Here is an 18,758-nt window from a genome sequence, read left to right as displayed (position 1 = left end):
GTATTCCATGGCTGTGTGAACCACCACCTTTGTCCCCCCTCCCTCTTTCCCGAGATGCTATGCGAACACAATGGAGAGAAAGGTCCTTCTGAATGCCTCTCCATCAAACTGAAAGTGACTCATTGTTTTGCGATATAATGTGCATCAGGAATGCACCCAGGGAGCTGCCACGTTTCTATGAAGTCGCTTTCTTCTCTGTCTGTTTGTTTGTCTTTCCCGGCTAAATCTTGCAATTTCTTCCAATTTAAACCAACTTCCCGATTAGCTATCGATTTGAAATTTTCAGTGCAGATCAGGATTAGATGACAATGCATTGTTACGCTATTCTGAGTCCATCAGAGGCAGTATTAGCTTACGTAAATGACAATTAACATTATAGTAGTATAATCGCTTTGCTGCAGCATAGATTTAAACTATTTGGTATAATTCGTAACTGTTTTCGGATGTTCGGCGCTGACAGAATGTGAACAATGTAGTTTAGTGATAGTATTGGAATACATTAAAATATCAATAAAAACTATACTTTTAATTTATACTGAAAGGAGACTAATGAACCAACCGGCCGTAGATCGCAAGTTTGAATTTTACAGATAAAAGACTACATGCTCAAAACAAAGAACGTAATGTGCATTAATGTCATCGTCTGTGTATTATAGTCCTACTTGGTGGTTAGAATTTAAGGAATATTTGACGAAGAAATCCCCAGAGAAAGGGATAAGAACCAATTTGACCGATAAAGAAGGAAAGGTAATGGAACAACAGAAAAAATAAATAAAAATGATTTTTTTGTATTTAGTACAATGGAATATAAGTTGAATTAAACATATTTTCTTGTACAAATTGTGTTCACTTGTTTTCTTATATCGCACAATCACCCTACTACACTGAAAACGGAAAAATATGCGCCATTCCAAATGTAATTTGTCAATCGGCAGGTTGGTGTGAGTTTTACACTCGACGGCACAGCTTTGGAAGCTTATGCATGCCTTTGGCTCCTTATTTAAAAATTTTAAACTTTAGGCTAATTAAAAAAAATTAACGCGATAAATTTTAACTGAGCACTTGTCGAAAATTAAGCTTTGCTAAGCCACTTTGTGAAAAGTTCATGGAAAAAAATTAAAGCGAACTTGATGCCATATCATTCTTCTGCAGAACTAAAAGCAAACTGCGAGTGAATGAGATAATTATATTGAGTTGTTTCTTCGCGGTCGCATCGATATCTATTCCGGAGATTACTTATCGATTAGATTTTATTTACATGTTGTTTTTATCCCGAGGTGCCTTCTTCCTTGATTTACGTTTGGAGATAATAAAACGTGGAATAGAAGCGCATAGAAAAAAAATGACTACGAAATTACGCGTTTCTAAACATTTGACACAAATTTTCCCGTAAGTACAAAATCGTTGAAACCCAAAGCTAATTCTCCCACCAATGTGACCAGGTAGTTTTCGCGCTAATCTTTTTTCTGTGGACGCCGCCATTATCGTGCCAGTACGTACTGGTATCTCAAGCTGAATACTCCCTACGGATAATTTATTGTCATTTTTTTCTGAAACCGGCCTTAACCGTAAGCTATGCATCCCAAGTTTTTAAAATAATTAGTTTTAAATTTAATAGATTCCATCATGCTGAAAGAGAAAATATTATCTCGTAATTTTTCCGGGTATTCTTCCGCAGAAAGTTGTTCATCTTATATACAATCCGTTTGCCGCCTTCTTTGTGGAGGTGTGCCCTGATTGGTCAGGATCTTTGAAGACCCTTTTCCACGCGCTGGCGAGATTGTAGCCGTCTTCACGGTTGAAGTTCTTTGTCGTTTTGGCGATTACAATTGCCTCCCTGATTATTCTCGGGTAGTAGCGGCCTTCTTTGTTCAAAAGAGAGGCGCTGTCAAAGTCAATATTGTGTGTCGGTCCACTCCATTGGTGTTCCGCCACCGCTGACTGGGTGAAATGTCTATTTTTTACTGCCCTTCTGTGCTCTTGGACTCGGCATTTCAGTGCTCGTGATGTTTGGCCAATGTAGGACTCACCGCAGCTGCATTTAATTTGATATACTCCTCCACAGATGTCTTTAGGGTGGTGGTCTTTCGTGTTGACGAGGATATTCGACATCTTGGTGACGCATTTGAATCTGGTCATGATGATGTGTTTCTGGAGGGCTCTCGCGATCTTTTCCGTGGTACCGGCAACGTAAGGTAGGATAGCGTGTGCTCTCACCTTTTCTGTAGTAGGGCTCTCTTCATTGGTCCTTTTCGGGGCCATCCCCGACTGCTTACGTTCCATTTTGTGGAACATATTCAAGATGTTTTCTCTCCGGAAGCCGGAAACTGGACTGGACTAGGGATGGACGGATCCAGAATTTTATTCGGATCCGGATTCGGATCGGATCCTTGATTTTCGGAGCCGGATCTTTCGGATCGGATATTTTCTGATCCAAATGCATTTTCAAATTCCTGACACTGAGATTCCCCCGATGATTGTTCAATCTCTTGGGAAAAGTCACACTATGTGCCAGTCGTATTTTGCCTTTTTTATTTTCCACGCCTGAAATTCTCCTACGTATCCTCTGCGAGAGCTTTCAAACAAAACGGTTCATGAGTAGGACAAGAATCACAGGCGACGGCGCATTCGAAGAGAGAATCGGAACTCTTTCCACCCTTAAGTATCGGGCGTTGAATTCACTGAAGCTATTATTTAAAATTTCGGATCCAGATCCGATCTCTTCCGCGACTTTGGATCCGATGTATCCGATGAAGGGCAATATCCGCGGAATTTAGGATCCGATGTATCCGATCCGACCATCCCTAATGTTTATTATTATTTTTCGTATGAATATTTTCGCAGCTTCTTTTATCTATGCTTGAGGAGGTTCTCGGGTATTGCTGCTTTTACCTATGGTTGAGTGAAAATGTTACGTACGTAGCAATACCCGAGAACCTCCTCAAGCGTTTATTATTTACGCTTTCCGCAGGCGAAGATCGCATCCTCAAGCGCCGTGGTGATATCGGCGAAGTGAAGCGCTTTCTTGTCGCGCCGCCGTACCTACCCCTCCGTCTACGTGTGACCACGATCTGCCGTTTTCTTCTTTCCTTTTTGGTCTAACTGTTAAACGAGTTCGTAATGGGTTGCACACAAAACCTTCACAGGAAGCGTCGCTGAAGACAGACAATCACAGTTTCTCTTTTCGTAGCCTAAGGTTAGCGTCATCGTACTTGAGTGCATCAGTGAATGCTAAGGAAAGAATGTGTTTGTGCAGTCATTACGAGGCATTGTTTTCTTTGGATGGTATTATGGTATGGAGGAAAAACAGACTTAAATCGTGGGCACATTTTTATCTGAAATATTAATATACGCAGTTATTTTATCCCAATATAAAAGCTCATTAGAAGAGAAAATCATACGCTGTGTATGGCAATTTTATCAAGAAAGAAAAAAAACGATTTTAACGACAACAACAACCACTTGAAGCCGTAGCAACGGTGAATGAAATTACGTCGTGAACAAAGAGGACGGTTTTTCAGGGGTGATGCTAATTTTCAATTCTAAATTATGAACTAAATTGTCATTATTTGTGCGATTTAACGGAATGTTTATGCCAATCTTGGATATCAATTCTAATTAAAATATTTTAAAATGAAATGCGATTTTTTTTCTCGTAGGATGTAGATGTTAGAAGGTCACATTGCTCACGGCCACAAATATTGGTCATTTTATCTTTGTAAAATTGCAGTATTTGCGAACGTATATTTTTACGAGGGCAAATCAATACAATTTCCCGAGATGTTAAACAGACAGAATGCATTAGAAAGTCAATTAAATCAATAGTTTGGCACATTTCCTGTGGAGGAAGGGCTTCAGACCCCCCGGAAATTCTGTGTGGCCCCATGCGGCGACTTACCGCGATACATTGATGCCACTGACTCTGGGGCATCTATCTTCCGACACAACGTTTTTAGATACATGTCACATTATCTGCTTCAAAGTCACTTTGAAGTAACATATAATAGATATTTCAAGCCAAAAAGTTGATAACAATTTCGAAAGATCACGAAGATTTCGGGAAAAAAATGCTTCCGATGAGGCTGTCATGTAATTATACGGTATGTTAATATTTTGTATTATCCTGGGTTTATATACGGTGCATATTAAATCATGGATCGGTGAGAATATTTATTTAGTGCGTACATTGTGCAAGGTATCTATCATGATCTCAACTATAAACAACGCGAAGATAGTTAGCAACAGTAGGTATCGGTAGACGTAGATGTCGTGGCCAGACACAGAGTAGGCCAATTAATGGAAACAAGGGGAATCGATACTTGCAACTTTTTCTGAAGTATTCTGTAACAAAAAAATATTATTACTTATTAATTAATCCTGTGTCATTATTAGTTAAGTGAGATATTGCAATATTTCCACGCGTTTCGCATTTACAACAAGATTTTCAATTTTCCCCATTTGTTGTATCGACGAAACGTGTTCTCGATAATTTTGTTCGTGCCCCGAATATGTGTCGGCGCTTCTTCGGAAATTATTCAGAAGATGCTCTTGAGACGGGCTGTTCGAAGTTTCTGAAAAAGAAGCTAATGTTGTATGAATGTGAAACTGTAGAAGAAACGAGAATTACTTACTTGTTGGAACAAGGTGCCAGGTACAGTGGTGTGTTTTACGTTGACTTGGAGCCCTGTTTGCGGAAACTTCAGTGGAATTTAATATGGCTATGCGATCGGAATAATTAAATGGAATGATTGGAGCGATTACCTCACCCGCGCCTTTCGTAATAACCACCTACTAAGTACACCAACCTAAATTCCGTCTTTCTCTCTCCCAAACATCACTATTTTACAGACTCCCTGTCTCCTTCAATACCATTTCGACTAATCACCCTTCCCTGGATCTTTTAATGCCCATCAGATCATTCAAGAGGCAGCTTCGAAAAGCCATCTTCTGAATCTTTTTTTTTTAATACCCTTTTTATAGTTTATATTTGTTAAAGCTGCAGATTTTAAGTTGTCTATTCAATGTAAAGGCTGTTTTGGCTGTTTTTGAATGGTTCAATAAATAAATGAAAAAAATAAATAAAAGAGTGAGTGTGTCCGGAGAGAGACCGGAAATCCACTTATTGCGATCTTTGGACGTCGATTCCGCGTTAAGTGAATTACAAGCAGTTCTCAAAGCATTTTTACGCGACTCTATGCGGAAAGTAAAAACACATCAATCACGCTAAATCAAGCACATAAACAATCGTATCTATGTGATTCTGGGGTAACATTTCAACAAATAAAAATGTCAATTGATGCTTGGAGGAATCATATCTCCGAAATGTTTTTTTTTCGATTGTCTTGAGCAATCATGAACGGGGCTGAGGTTAACCCAGGGAAGGCTTGGCCAAGACTGATTTTTGTCGTCAATACTGTTAATTACGTTTGGATATCCTGTTCTGAGGCATAATCTTGTACTTATTTTGAAATTCACTCCACCGCTCATGAGAGCGCGTTTTGAGGATTCCGAAAGCGTAATTTCTTTCGAGAAAGTGTGAGTGTGAGTTATTCGGAGTGAATTTGAATCGAGGGCTGCTTTCTTTCCCCATTTCCTTTTCCTCCACTTCATGCTTCATGAAAATGATATTCCTATAAGTAATTGGAGTGAAGCCCTCTCTCTGAAGAGCAGCTTTCTCGCTGATTTTACCGCTTCCTGCAATTTCGGCGAGTGATACACATTCTAGTTTCCCTCAATACCTGCTGTCCAGTCTTCAGTTTTTTGTACATTTTCTCATTTCTTTGGCATGACTCTCTGTCATCCCTCCAACGATTTGATGGATTGGTTTTTCTTATTTATGGGAAAATCCACTAAAATAGTTGGCACATTAATGGCTGATGCCTGGTTTCGCCATTTAGTGGGCCATTTCCGCCTCTATAGCGGTGAGGTGTTTACCCCGTCCCTCCTTTCCAACCCTATCCCCATCCCGGAGGCGTCGACGGGCTCCTATCGCGGCGGCGCCTCTTTCCTTGTTCCTTCCCATCCAAACCCCTCCCCGGGAGCGCGGGCGTATAACTTTCGGCCTCGGTTTCCGGCCCCGGTGCGTTGTAACCCTCAGAGGACCCCCCCCCCTTGGGTCCTGATCTCTGTCTGTCATCCTTCGGAAGTGGCTGTATCGTGATTGACCTTAAATAAAGGGGTACAATGTTTCTCTAGAATAATTTATTTTTTCCACCCGGGTTCAAAGTTACCACATCATTATCGTATCCCGACGATGATGTAGTAACGTTGATAACCAGTAATTTAGTTGGCGATGATGTAGTTTATTTTAGTATGGACAAGGACTGCTCTACCTCTCGCTGGATTCGTTGGATTTCATTTCGTCATTAATAAATAATCTGTCAATTTTCTCATATTTTCCTGTGCGGCCTTCTCTCTTTATGTTTACCTGAATGGGTTTTCTGGACCACCTGCATATTTTTTGTGTGGGTTTTCCGATAACATAACTACTCTTGCAAAAACCGCCTGTTGTTTAATGTGCATCGGTACAGTGTGTGGAATCCACGATTTTGGCGAAAAAGTCGAAAAACAGACTATGGAGATAGGGAAGGTTTTTTACTTTTGATAATTTCTGGCATTAATTTAAGATGGTTACTTTACCTTAGTTACTTTTGTGCAATGCTACCTTGGCATACAGCGCGCCCGTTTCTCCTTTTTTTTGAAACTCTTCCATTTCCTCACACTGCCTTCTCCGGCATCCCTATTTTCTAGTTAGTTCGTAGTACTTTTGGGCGTACGTTTTCAGTGTGTTCGTGCGATTGTCTTGCGGTGGTGAATGCTTATTTGCTTCTCTCGTGTCTGCACGCAGTTCGATGCCGAGTTCCGTCGCTTCTCGCTCAAGAGGGACGACTACCCGTCTCCCGCGGCGCACCCTCCGGGCAATGGCGCCGCCTCCTCTCCCAACGCGTCCACGACGAGCGCCGGCGCCTCCGCGGCCTCGCCCACGCCCCCCTCCGCCGCCGGCAAGTTCGAAGAGTTCCGCTCGATGGTTGAGCGACTGCACAACCTGATGGACACTCCCTTCCTGCTGAGCTACACCGACCCCAAGGACGGGGACCTATTGCCCATCAACAACGATGACAACTTCTACAGGGCCGTGCAGAACGCCAGGCCCCTCCTCAGGGTCATCGTGCAGCGAAAAGGTAAGATAACTCAAATCTGTCCATCCTCTTCTTCTCCTATTGAGTCACACCCGAAAATCCTCCCAGTGCGAGGCTGCCCAGGTAACGGAACTGGACCCCCAACAACCCTGGATACGTGACGTTCACGTGCCTCTGGCTTGGTCTGGGTTGAGCGCTACCCTCACCTATCCAAACCAATCTTTTGGTTGAAACATCGAGTGAGATGTATAACAGACATTAAAGGCCTGTTTACGCGGTACATTAACACGTACGGGTTAATGTCTAAATGTATGAACGCGAGAATAAACGCCAAAATGTACCATGTAACCACTCAACTTGGGCGAATGCAAGAACAGAAAATAAAACCTGTTCTAATTTGGTTCATGCATTCGTACATGTTCCGTTCCGGTCCACAAAAAACATTCATGCAAACAGACATTAACTCGTACGTGTTAATATATCGTGTAACCAGGCCTTAATACAGTGAAATATATCTGTACCGAAGTGTGATATATTAGTAAATGATTAATAAAAAGTAAACTTTTGCCGGCCTAGGTGGTGGTGGGGTAAAGTCCTCGCCTGCCAAACCGTAGGGTGCGGGTTCGAATCCCGCCTGGGTAAGTTACCCGTATCCAGGGCATGGATGTTTGTGTCGTGCTTTGTTAATTCCTCCGTTGTAAAAGGCCTCTATGTGCTGTTTGCGGGGATATTGAAAATAAATACAAAATATATAAATATAAAACAAGTAGAGGGCGGAACGAGTCGATAGGAACATGGACACATGGCTTTGACGCGGAAATGCGTTGAAGGCCCAAAACGCATGGAAAAAAAATTTCACTTCGAATGGAAAACGAACCACTTACCTTCTCGTTCCCGGGAAGACCAACGAGCAACTGAGATCTCTTTAATTATTGGGCATTCCATTTGTGACGGAATTAGCTTTAGAGAAAACTATGCTGGTCTTGTACCAGATGATGGCTCAGTTAGCCGAAACGCGGCGTACGCATTTAAATATTGCGGAAAAGTGCTGCCATCTTTTATTTAAATAGAAAACTATGAAATAGGATATTTCGATAAAATTGTAATATACAAACAAAATTTCAAAACATCTAACTAAGCATGATCAAAAAACATTTATGAAGGTGATGTTCATATACGAAAAAGATCAATTATCGAAATACCTTCTAAGTGTATTAATGATTTCAAACTTCTTCAAAACTCCGTGAATCGAAATATAATTTGAAAACATTTAATAAGGCTCTGAATAATGTTTCAAATACTGAGTTCATAAAATTCAATAATTTAACTGTTGATTTATCAAGATAAAATACTTCCAGACTAAATTTTAATTTGAGAGAAAAAGTTGACATTTAAATGGAAATATGCCCTATTTCTAGCGAGTTCTGAGAGGGGATTGTACGTCGAAAACGTCGTTAGAGGGTAGAATTTTGGGTGAAAGACTGAAAGGAAGGATAAGAATAGGATTTATAGTTGTAGAATGAAAGGGACTGGGTGTTATTGTGAATTTAAGAGGGAAGTCCATGGAGGGAGGAGATACTTTCAAAGTACTTCTTAAATACTCTACGCAAATCCACCTTAATCGGTCGAATGCCTCTATGGGAATATATCGATGGCTAAGTTCTAACAACACGTATCTCAAAAAATAGCAACTTTTCAGGGGAGCGAAAAACGATTAATTTCTTTTACTTTTACACTGATATTAAAAAGCAAAAGTTCATAAAACTGAAAAGAAGCATTCATTTGCAAATGAAGAGTTGTTCTTTGCTCGTATTTTATTTTTTAATGTTATTACACTTTGTTTAAGATACCTGTTTCAAACCGGCCGAATTTGAGATACGTGTTGTAAGAACTTAGCCATCGATGTGGAGATATCTCGTCGAATGCGAAGAGCCAGACATCACTGCAGAGGCGGGAGGATAGCGTCACGCGTTCATTCAAAAATTCAGGGTATTCCTATTCAGGAAATCGCAAGAACTGGCTATTGAGTGGGGTGGAAGCCAGGGGGTACGAGTGGTTTCTCTTTTCTATGCAGAGTTAGGTACAGAAATTAGCTAAAGAAAACTAACGAGATCAATTAGATACTTAGCAGTGCATTTGATTTTCCACTCGATGTCAGCACAGAACAGAGACTCACTCGTTTCCCTTGGCAACCAGAATTTTGTTTATTTATTATAACAATTAACTTTACCTAAGTCTGTTGAGAAAAGAATCACTTGTACCCCTTGGCTTCCAAACCACTCAATTGTCTTCTTTTTTTGGTTTTGAGTACATGAGAGAGAGTGTGTGTTTGTGAATGAGACTCACCGCCATTTTTGGTCTCATCTCTTCGTGGCCGTCTCTACCTCAATCAGCATACTCCTCTGTATATGCGTTTTAATTTGTGTTTGTTGCAATTAGAAGGGGGAATGATTCATCCCAATCGGGCTCAGCGCGTGGCTTTGGCCCAGCAGCCGTGAATGGTTGGGAAATGGAAGGGAGATCGATTCCCTGAATTCTCCAATTCACTCTTTGTGTTTTCAGTATTCCTAGAGGTCTCCTATCCAATATTCGCTTGGACCATCTGGTGTGTCTTACATCCTGTTTACATGGCCAAACCAGAGGAGTTTTCTTTTTAGCTCGTCGACTTCTTCTTTTTCCAATTCCATCGCCTTCATTCGTGTATCATTTCTAACTTTTTTCAAGTCTTCTCTTTCTTCAACTCCTCATGTAATCTCTCTGTCATAAATTACCTATTTCTGATTTTTCCTTAATGCTCCATACCAGCCCCCCGGAACTAGGGCTTCAGGCATGTTCTTATTTTGAAGCTAGTTCAGAGCTCTGGCCAGTAGAGGCGCCACTAGGCGAAGAGCCCACCGGGAGCATTACGTTGCATTGCGAAGCACTGGATTTTGTTGGAAATAGATACTGAATTTAAGGTGAAAACCGTGTGTATAATACGTTATTTGTAATGCAAATAACATCCAAATTAAATTCTCGAGTTAAGGCGTATCTTAAGGAATGCAATTATTTAACCAAGCGGAGAAAAGGGATAGTTGTAAGGGCGACGAAACCGGGAAGGAAATTATTATGTTCGCTTCAGCACTGTGATGAATTAGGAGTCAAAATAGATTAAGAAAAGAAAGGAAAACGTACCATCTTTAACTGTGGACGAAATGGGACAATAGCTCCGTTAACCAATAAAATTATACCAGGTACAGCCACTTCTTAAAATTTTAATTAAGGAAATAAGCAACCATGAATCATGGGCGTAACCAGAACGGAGCAGCAGCCCCCCCTCCCTCAGGAACAAAATAGCAAATTTTTTTAAAGGAAAAGCAGGACTGAATTGAAACGAAAGTTTTGAAAAATTTTCTTTTAACATACGACAAATGATATTAGAGTAAGACATGCCACTAAAATGAAAATAATTTGTTTTCATGCAAATAATTTTAAAAACTATAATGAACCGCTATTATAATTTTCTTTAAATGTTAGTTTTATTCACTCTATCCGTGCATCTCAGTGGTGGATATGGATGGGAGCGCCCCCCCTTTGCGGGGCCACCCGTATTGCCAAAAATTACAAAACCACAATTTAAGCTTTTTATATCATAAGATGGCATTGTCTTGAATATGTGTATAATAACTTTAATTCAAAATTTCTGAAGCTTTGCATGTGACTTCATTATTTTTTATTTCGATAAAAGTAAAGGTAACTCGACAAGATATCTTTCGTGCCCCCCCTTTTTTGTGTTTTCTGCGATGAAAACTCAAGGGGGGGCGCGTAAGATTGGCTTTCTCTCTTCCCTAAATGCACCGGTAGCGTATACATCTGTATCCGCTACTGATGCATCTTGAACGATCATAGATTGCCACCACCCCCTAGTTTTGATCTTGGGTAAGCCCTTGTCATGAATTCAGATAATATTACCATCTAATTACAAATTATTAGCCCAAATCGATTGGCCACAAGAAGCTATTGTTAATTACTAAATCGGGCCTTAGGAATAGTGGTAAGGAGGTGGAAAAATGTAAAAATTTTAAGAAGTAATACAACACAGACTCGTTTAAAAGGAATGAGCCAAAAGAAAAGTTCTATTATAAAAATCACTGTAAGGAATCAAAAGATATCATCCATCTAGTCAATAGGATAGCAAACAAAATCCTAGGAGCATAGAAAAGAAAATACATTGCAGTTACAATGGCAGAGCAAGACTGCACCCAAGACAATTAAGGATACATTTAAAGAAAATTAAGACCCTTTTAAAAATACTTTTACACAGTAGGGGTGAGGGACAAGTATGAAATTGTTATTAGTGAACCAGCCCAAGTTTTGAAAACTTGGAGAGAAAACTTAACTGAGCTCTTAAACTGCGAAGAAAGTATAGATAGGGAAGAAAATAAAAAGGAGAGGATATAAATGTTTAAGTTATGATGCATGGGCGTACCCAGGATCATAAATAGGGGGGGGGGGGGCAAGCTATGGTCTAGCGGGGGAGGGGGGCAACAATTACGTGACTTTTTAGCACGTAAAAGGTGAATTGAACCAAAATTTTAAGAAAATTATAACAGTGCTTTATTAGTTATTAAATCCTTGATTAATAGATCCGAGATAAATCCTTCTTGATTATTTCCTTGAGAGATAGTTTTATTTTAGTTACATATCTTATATTATTACATATCATTACTCGTGGGTTTAAAGAAAATTTGTCAAAAACTTTCGTTTCAATTAAGTACTGATTTTGCTTAAAGACTTCTGCGATATTTGCTTCTGAGGGTGGGGGGGGGGGGGCAACCCATGGATGATAGTTACTCAGGCTCTGAGCCAACAAAGATGAAATAAAATCCGTATTACAGATTTCTGTTTCAAAAGCGGCAAAGCTGTTGGTAAATATGACATGATGCTTTTTTAATAAAAATTATCACAAGAGTATGGGCAAAAGACAGAACGGGAGGAATATAGAGGGACTTTATCAAAAGAGAATAAAAAAGGTCAGTTTAAAAGTCAATGAAGACAGAAAAAATGACCTGAATATTATCAGAAATGAACACGAAGACAATTCTATACCAGCGTTACATCATTTAATTAATTAAAACACCAATTTAAATATCCAGCGGAACGACCGTCGTGAATTAGACTGTAGAGAGCAGTTAGAAATTATGTAAATTATTGAAAACCAGGACAGGACTCTGATAAACGAATATCCATTATCCATCTTTTTCCCCTGTTCTGGCTTTCGACGGCACTTCAAATATACAATATTCCGTCTTCGAACTGCCATAACCAGTGTAACAATTCGGCACAACATACGACCACGGCATCCCTCCGAAAGAGATTAATAGTAGGAATGTTTACGAAATAAAAACGATTTTTAGGTTCAATAGAACAAACGAATCATACTAAAGCAGTAAATAATCTCAGTAGCTCGCTCAATCTTCAAATAAGAGTTTTAAACACAGTTGCTCTCAAGAGAAATTCAGGCTGAATCATATGCTCAGGGCTCTTAAGCTTGGGCTTTCCTACAGGTGGCGCCACCCCCAAACCAAAGCGGAGAACGCAGGAACTGGCTTCAAAAAAAGGAACATGGATTCCAATGGGCAGGGATAGGGAGTTCTAGGGGGCTGCTCCATACCTACCTCTGCTCCACACGTTATCACAATTTCTGCCATTGTTTTATTTATTCTTACTTTTGTTTTTCTGCTAATATGTCGGCCCCATGTAACACCTTGTTGGTCCTATAATGTGTCGTATCATTTCGAATAGAAATATCGGTTGACAGCCCAAATTATAGTTCATTTCACCGTGAAATACGGATAACTTTGCCCGTCAGCGACGCGGTTGGCGAACTTAGTAAACACATTTAAATGCGCTTTATGTGGCACTGCATCTGTTAGCTGAGAGTAGTATCCCTAATTTGTAAATTATTAATTTATTGGTGTTGTTCTTTTTGTCATCTTTCGCAAAGTGCGCATTTTATGACTCCGCATCGCCTCTGTTTACGTTGCCATGGTGCATGGAATCAATCTTGTTAGTAGGTTGGACGTCTCGCGTCATTTGGCGCCACTTGAGCTTGGCCAGCACGAGTGAACTGTGAAGGATCCCGCAACCTGTCTGTTTTTTATTTTCTTTTTTTACGTCTTTTAACGTCGTCTTTCGTTACGCTATACTCGTTTTAAAATTTGGCTTTAAAACTTTACCTTTTAATTCGTTTAACGTCTGCCCGACCTGAAATTATTGTTCGGTCTTCTGTACCACTCTCAATAGATGTCTATTCTCAAATTTTCTATTTATCTAAGCCTTGGACGTAGCCGCTGATTCACAAATGGCCTCCAACCAAAATTCGTTCTGAAGCTATGTAACGCCATCTGTTCGCGCATAATATTTTTTTTTAACGGATCCCATACCTTTCCTACGATGTTTTATCTATACGCCTTCGTACGCTACTCTTGCCCAGTGATCCGGCCGACCGATTTCCTTCCTTAAACACGACCTTCTTTTCTCAGCATATTATTATCAGCGCTACCGAATAAGCTTCCACCTGCAAACTCCTTCCTTGGACGTACGTCAACCGGCGATCTCGCCTTTGAATGAATGACCTCGCCTAAGTTGCTTTAGCCCTTTTTAGGCCAACTACTGTGTGAGCTTATTTACGCGTTTTTGAAGATAGGGAGGAAATCGGATCCGACTGTTAAGGCTTAAGCCTTAATCACACGATCATTTTCTTTCGTCGCGAAAAGTTATCACTAGAGCGATCGCTTTTCGCGACGGGAATTTAAATGATCGCTCTATAATGATCATTTTTCTGAATCACACGGTCCCTCCCGCCGTCGCTTTTCGCATCACTTCCCATATATCACAGCTCGTTGTCATGGGACCCGCATCACGAAAATATGTATAGCGTGTTTATGTTTACTTATGTCGTTCCCACGATTGTCAAACGTTGCGCTGCAATCGCTTAATACTGAATGCTTTCTGATTGGCTGATATGGGGTTTTAGTGACGGTTTCAGCGACGGAAAAAGCGACCGGACAAGTGATGAAAAAAGTGAAGGGAATCCTCATTATTGGAGTGATCGCGAAAAACAATTGCCGGCGACGATCATTTGCGAGTGACCACTAGGAAATGACGGAAAAATTAACGTGCGATTCAGGCTTTATTTACAACTTTCGTTCAATTTCATTCAAGCCAAACGTAGTGTAGCAATCACTGTGAGCGGCCGTGAGTCCTGATTGGCTGAATTACATACGTTTCGAGCGATAGAAAAAGGGACTAGCCGAGTGATGGAAAAAGGGATGGGATTCCCATCCCCGTAGCCATCGCGGAAAATGATTGCGTGAAACGGTCATTTTTCCGCCATCATTGGAGGGATCACTGGGAAAGGGCGAAGAAATAATCGCGTGATTAAGGCTTAAGGGAGTAAAACCACTCATGCTCCCGGAACTAAGGTTTTTAAGCTTTGGGGGGGGGGGGGGGAAGGAGGGGGTCATCCTTCGCTTCAAAGAATAGATAAAAGGTCTAGTAGTGAAAAGTGTGCCAAGGACGGTTCATTTTGCGCGCTTTTGAAACAAGTGCTATCGACGCGGATTGGGGTCAATGTGTTGGGCGCGTCGCGATGGCATTGCCGTGTTGACATTGTTGTTGACGTGTACCCTGGCGACAGCGACGCTCCGCTTCGTGTTTCATTTGTCGTGCTTTCAGCCATAGAGGGCCAGAAAAGAGAATATATGGACGATATGGACGTCGGAATTTCGATTATCCTTGCAACCCTTCATTGCAAATGAAATAGCAGGAAAATAATTTTATTTGTTGGCGACTATCGTGAAATCAGTGAACATTCTTACTTTCAAATCCTATTTCATCGGATTTTAGCAGCGTTCATGCGTGGAGCACAGAGTGGGGACTATAAATATATCTGAGCAAACGCATGGTGGCAAATGTTATGGTATAACAATAACTTCAAATTTACTTTGGGGAAGTCAAAGAAGAAATATTGTGTCAGAGGCTTGTAGTAGCTATAGTATTCGTCAAGCGTATTTGTGACAGGTTTTTAAATGCGATTGTTGAAATGGGGTGCTATTTCGCTCTCGTCTGGCTACAACTTGAATGTGCAGCGGGCATATGAGAACCGGCACTGAAGAAATATTTAGTCCTTGACAAAGTAAAATCCAAGGAAAGCTCTGTGATTCGTCACAAACTGCTACGAGCTACAGAAAGCGGTTGTCTTCATACCTTATTGAGGCGTCTTGCGTTGTAGTTTGCAAACTGCAGAGGCCAGGCGGCGCTTATATACCTATTAGGGCTGTGTCAATAAAATTGAACGGTTAATCGGAACGAACGGATTGACTCAAATCGTGATTCTCTGGTGGAAACGTTCAAAATGAACGATATCGTCATGAACGATTATTCGTAATCCAGATGTTTGTTTTGGTTGTGTTTGGTTGCGTTGCTATAGAATCGAATGATGATATATTCGTCGCTCATTGCATTGAAATATACTGGTTTCCTTGAAAGTTCATCTCTGATGAAATCGCCATGATATACGGGGACCAGATTTGAAGAGGCGAAAAAGAGGACGGCACACTATGATGAAAAAGGAGGATTATGGGAGAAAAAGTGGGACGCGTGAAAAATAACGACACTTTCATAATTTAGAACAATAAAATTTTATTAACACTATGATTTTGAATATTTTTCTGTGGATCTAATTTTTTGCATCTAAGTAATTGGGGTTTTAACGGAACTCTTTCTATATTTTTTTACTGAGGCAATGTTTAATCTGTTATGTCTCTGAAGCCCACAGAGATGAAATTAGAGAAAATACCCTTTCTGCATTTGTATTGTGCCCTGGCATGCTGAAGAAACATTAAGAAATTTTGAGAAGTCCTGAATGGCTGTTAACAGATTTACTACATACGTAATTAATATTTTCTAAAAAAGGAGGGTATTTTCCGATTCTTAAAAATCCACCCCCGGACATCTAAAAAGGGGGACATGTCTGGACGTCTGCTCAGCCCACCTCTATACTACCTGCGCGTATTTTCTATGCATTTGTTGATTTAGTTCAATCCGAAGAATCGTGCTTTTTCATGATCTCGTTCATTAAGAATGATTTTTAAGAGTCGGCTCATTTAATGAATAGTTTCTGGTGTTACCTGGTGGAATTTATTTCATATTAAATAAAATAACTTTGTAAATTTAACGTAGTTTATACAATTTTTGAAATTTCGCATTGAAATATACAATGCACAATGTGTGTTAACGTGTGATCGTAGTAGTCTAGTGGGTTGAGCGATTGGGTGCTATCCGAGGGGTCCCGGTTTCAAATCCTGGGTGAAGCCTTCCGACACCTCCGTGACAATTTGGACAAAGTGGAAGGTCACCTAGGGAAAGGAACTGGCCTCCCTACCATGAAAATGTGAAATTCACATACCTCTGGCATACTTTGGGATGAGCTCTACCCTCGCACATGCAAGCCAACCTTAGGGCTGAATCAATGAGTGGATTGTGTGGTAAAAATTCATTTTATTACCCCGTGAAATACGGATCGAATTTTATTGAAAAATTTCGATTCTTTTTTTGATTATAATTACGTGAACCGAAGCCTCAAAATGTAACGTAACTCCCACCTCCTCTGTCTAGAGTATTCGTTTCGATTGCCCCTGTTGATGCGTAGTTCCCAGTTCCTATTGTAAGCCTGCTGTCCTTTCGTGCGAATCAGAGTTGGTCGTGGGAATTACGCGTGCATGCCAGCAGTAAGTCACGGTGATCGGAAATGGATTGTGACGGATGGAAATGGAATTTCCGGATTCATGGATGTGCCCACTTACAATTAGTGCTGAGTTCAGGCGCCAAGTGTGCATCTGACAAATACTAGGTGGCATTCGTCATTCGTATCGCTCCGCTGTGGCGTTGGATGTGTGCCCTGCGCCGCCGTGTGTTTGAGCGGCAAATATTGCAAGCACTGCGTCTTGGTAAACACGACCTCTTCATGTTAGGGATCTTATCATGTCTCGTACCCCTTCCAAATATTCTCCTCCTCCCCTGGATATCTCCCCTCCCACTTCGTCGAATGAACCACACCCCCCCAATAATTTTTCAAGCCACAACCTTAAATGTCTGTACAGGATTTTTTTTCAAATAATTTTCTCAAATGGAGAATATAAAAAATGTGTGGTAAAAATATGCGCTATCTTGATGGCCAAAATACGCCAAGGAAAAATTCTAAATTAACAAAAGTGAATGAATATGAACAAGAAAAAAAAACGCGCTTCTCGCTTCAAAAGCGTAGCAATGCTCCGCATGTTCAACCTTAATGTTCCCCTGAATTTTTTCCGCTCTATTTTCCCTGACTTCCAGTCCGTATTTTTATTTCCCTGACTGGAATGTTGGATGCATTAGTTCCTCCTCATTTGCGAGTCGAGGGGATGTGATAGGTGATCGGAGGCAGTGGGTGAGAGTGAGGTGGTGGAGTTCGAGCGCCTGCCTCTTCATAATCCAATTGGGGAGCGTGCGATGGAGGGGCAGGTGTTGGGGGTGGGGTGGGGGCACGTATCGACGAAAGGATTTTAAAGCCCTCCTCCCATCGCCACTGCACGAGGCCTCTCTCTCTCACACACACATTCGAACGCATACGAAGCGATCCTCCCCCATACACCCACACATGTTAGCCTCGGCGAGTTCCTTTACCGACCGTGAGGATTTTGAGGGAGGAGAAAGAGGAGAGAATATCCTCAAGCGACGTCCAGCAGATGCAGTACTCTTTCCGCCAGGGCGCGTTTATTCCGGTGCCTTTCGTCGCTAATGCCTCGTTCACATTACGATTTTCCGAGCGATCGTCCTAACGATAGGTGGCCGAACTAGCAGTGTGAATGCATGTCCTGACAATAGTTGACGTATAGTTCCGAACGCTGCCACTTTACGATTGTTAGGCTCTGAGAGACCGGAAACGGAAGCGAAAAGATAAAGACGAAAAGTTCGTTAAGCTCCCTTCACTCTATTTTTTTCATGAGTTTGTCCAAGCAAGGAAGAATATGAAAAATTATTCGGTAAATATAGATGGAATACAATAATATCTTGTCCCTGCATACCTCAACCGGCTTTGCTAACCGGCAATTTCTCGTTCATTTTAGATGTCAGCGCTAGAGGGCAGCACAGATTGTAACCGTCGTCGTGTGAATGCACGATAGTTCCAACGATTGCTGGAACGATCGTAATCTGAACGAGGCATAACGGTTGGTTGACGGTAGCTAACTAGCCATTATAAGATAAGGCAGCGGTGGTGACGAAATGCGCTAAAATCTTCGCAAACTTCAGTAGGTTGACTCGCGACTGCTTGAGTATAGTTGTTCATCGAAGCTCACTTTTTTTAATGGAAGTATGTGCCTGTTATGTGATCCATACTTTGTGCGTAATAAATATTATCTATTGAAAATAAAGAAATAAAACTTTGTAAGGTTCACTATTATTTTAATATGGGCTCGACCCGGGTTTCGTAACGTGGTTACATCATCAGGTGACGGTGTAACTACGTTACGAAATATTACTGTCGAGGCGCGAAAATCTTACCCGGGTTGTGCCCATAATTAAATAGCAGTGAAC

At 41.0% G+C, this 18,758-nt stretch overlaps 1 protein-coding gene across 1 annotated transcript in view; it reads left to right on the top strand.

Moving 5' to 3' along the window:
- LOC124155407 (partitioning defective protein 6) overlaps window positions 1–18,758 on the top strand; it is a 152,245-nt gene that overhangs the window by 18,455 nt on the left and 115,032 nt on the right. The window contains exon 2 of the mRNA XM_046529195.1: window positions 6,848–7,181. Coding sequence (XP_046385151.1) covers window positions 6,848–7,181 — 334 coding nt within the window. The remainder of the gene's footprint in view (window positions 1–6,847; window positions 7,182–18,758) is intronic.

This window comes from Ischnura elegans, chromosome 3 (assembly GCF_921293095.1).
Source record: "Ischnura elegans chromosome 3, ioIscEleg1.1, whole genome shotgun sequence".
NCBI classification, from domain to species: domain Eukaryota; kingdom Metazoa; phylum Arthropoda; class Insecta; order Odonata; family Coenagrionidae; genus Ischnura; species Ischnura elegans.
The sequence above is the reverse complement of the archived record's forward strand: the minus strand, read 5'-3'. Positions and strand labels throughout refer to the sequence as shown.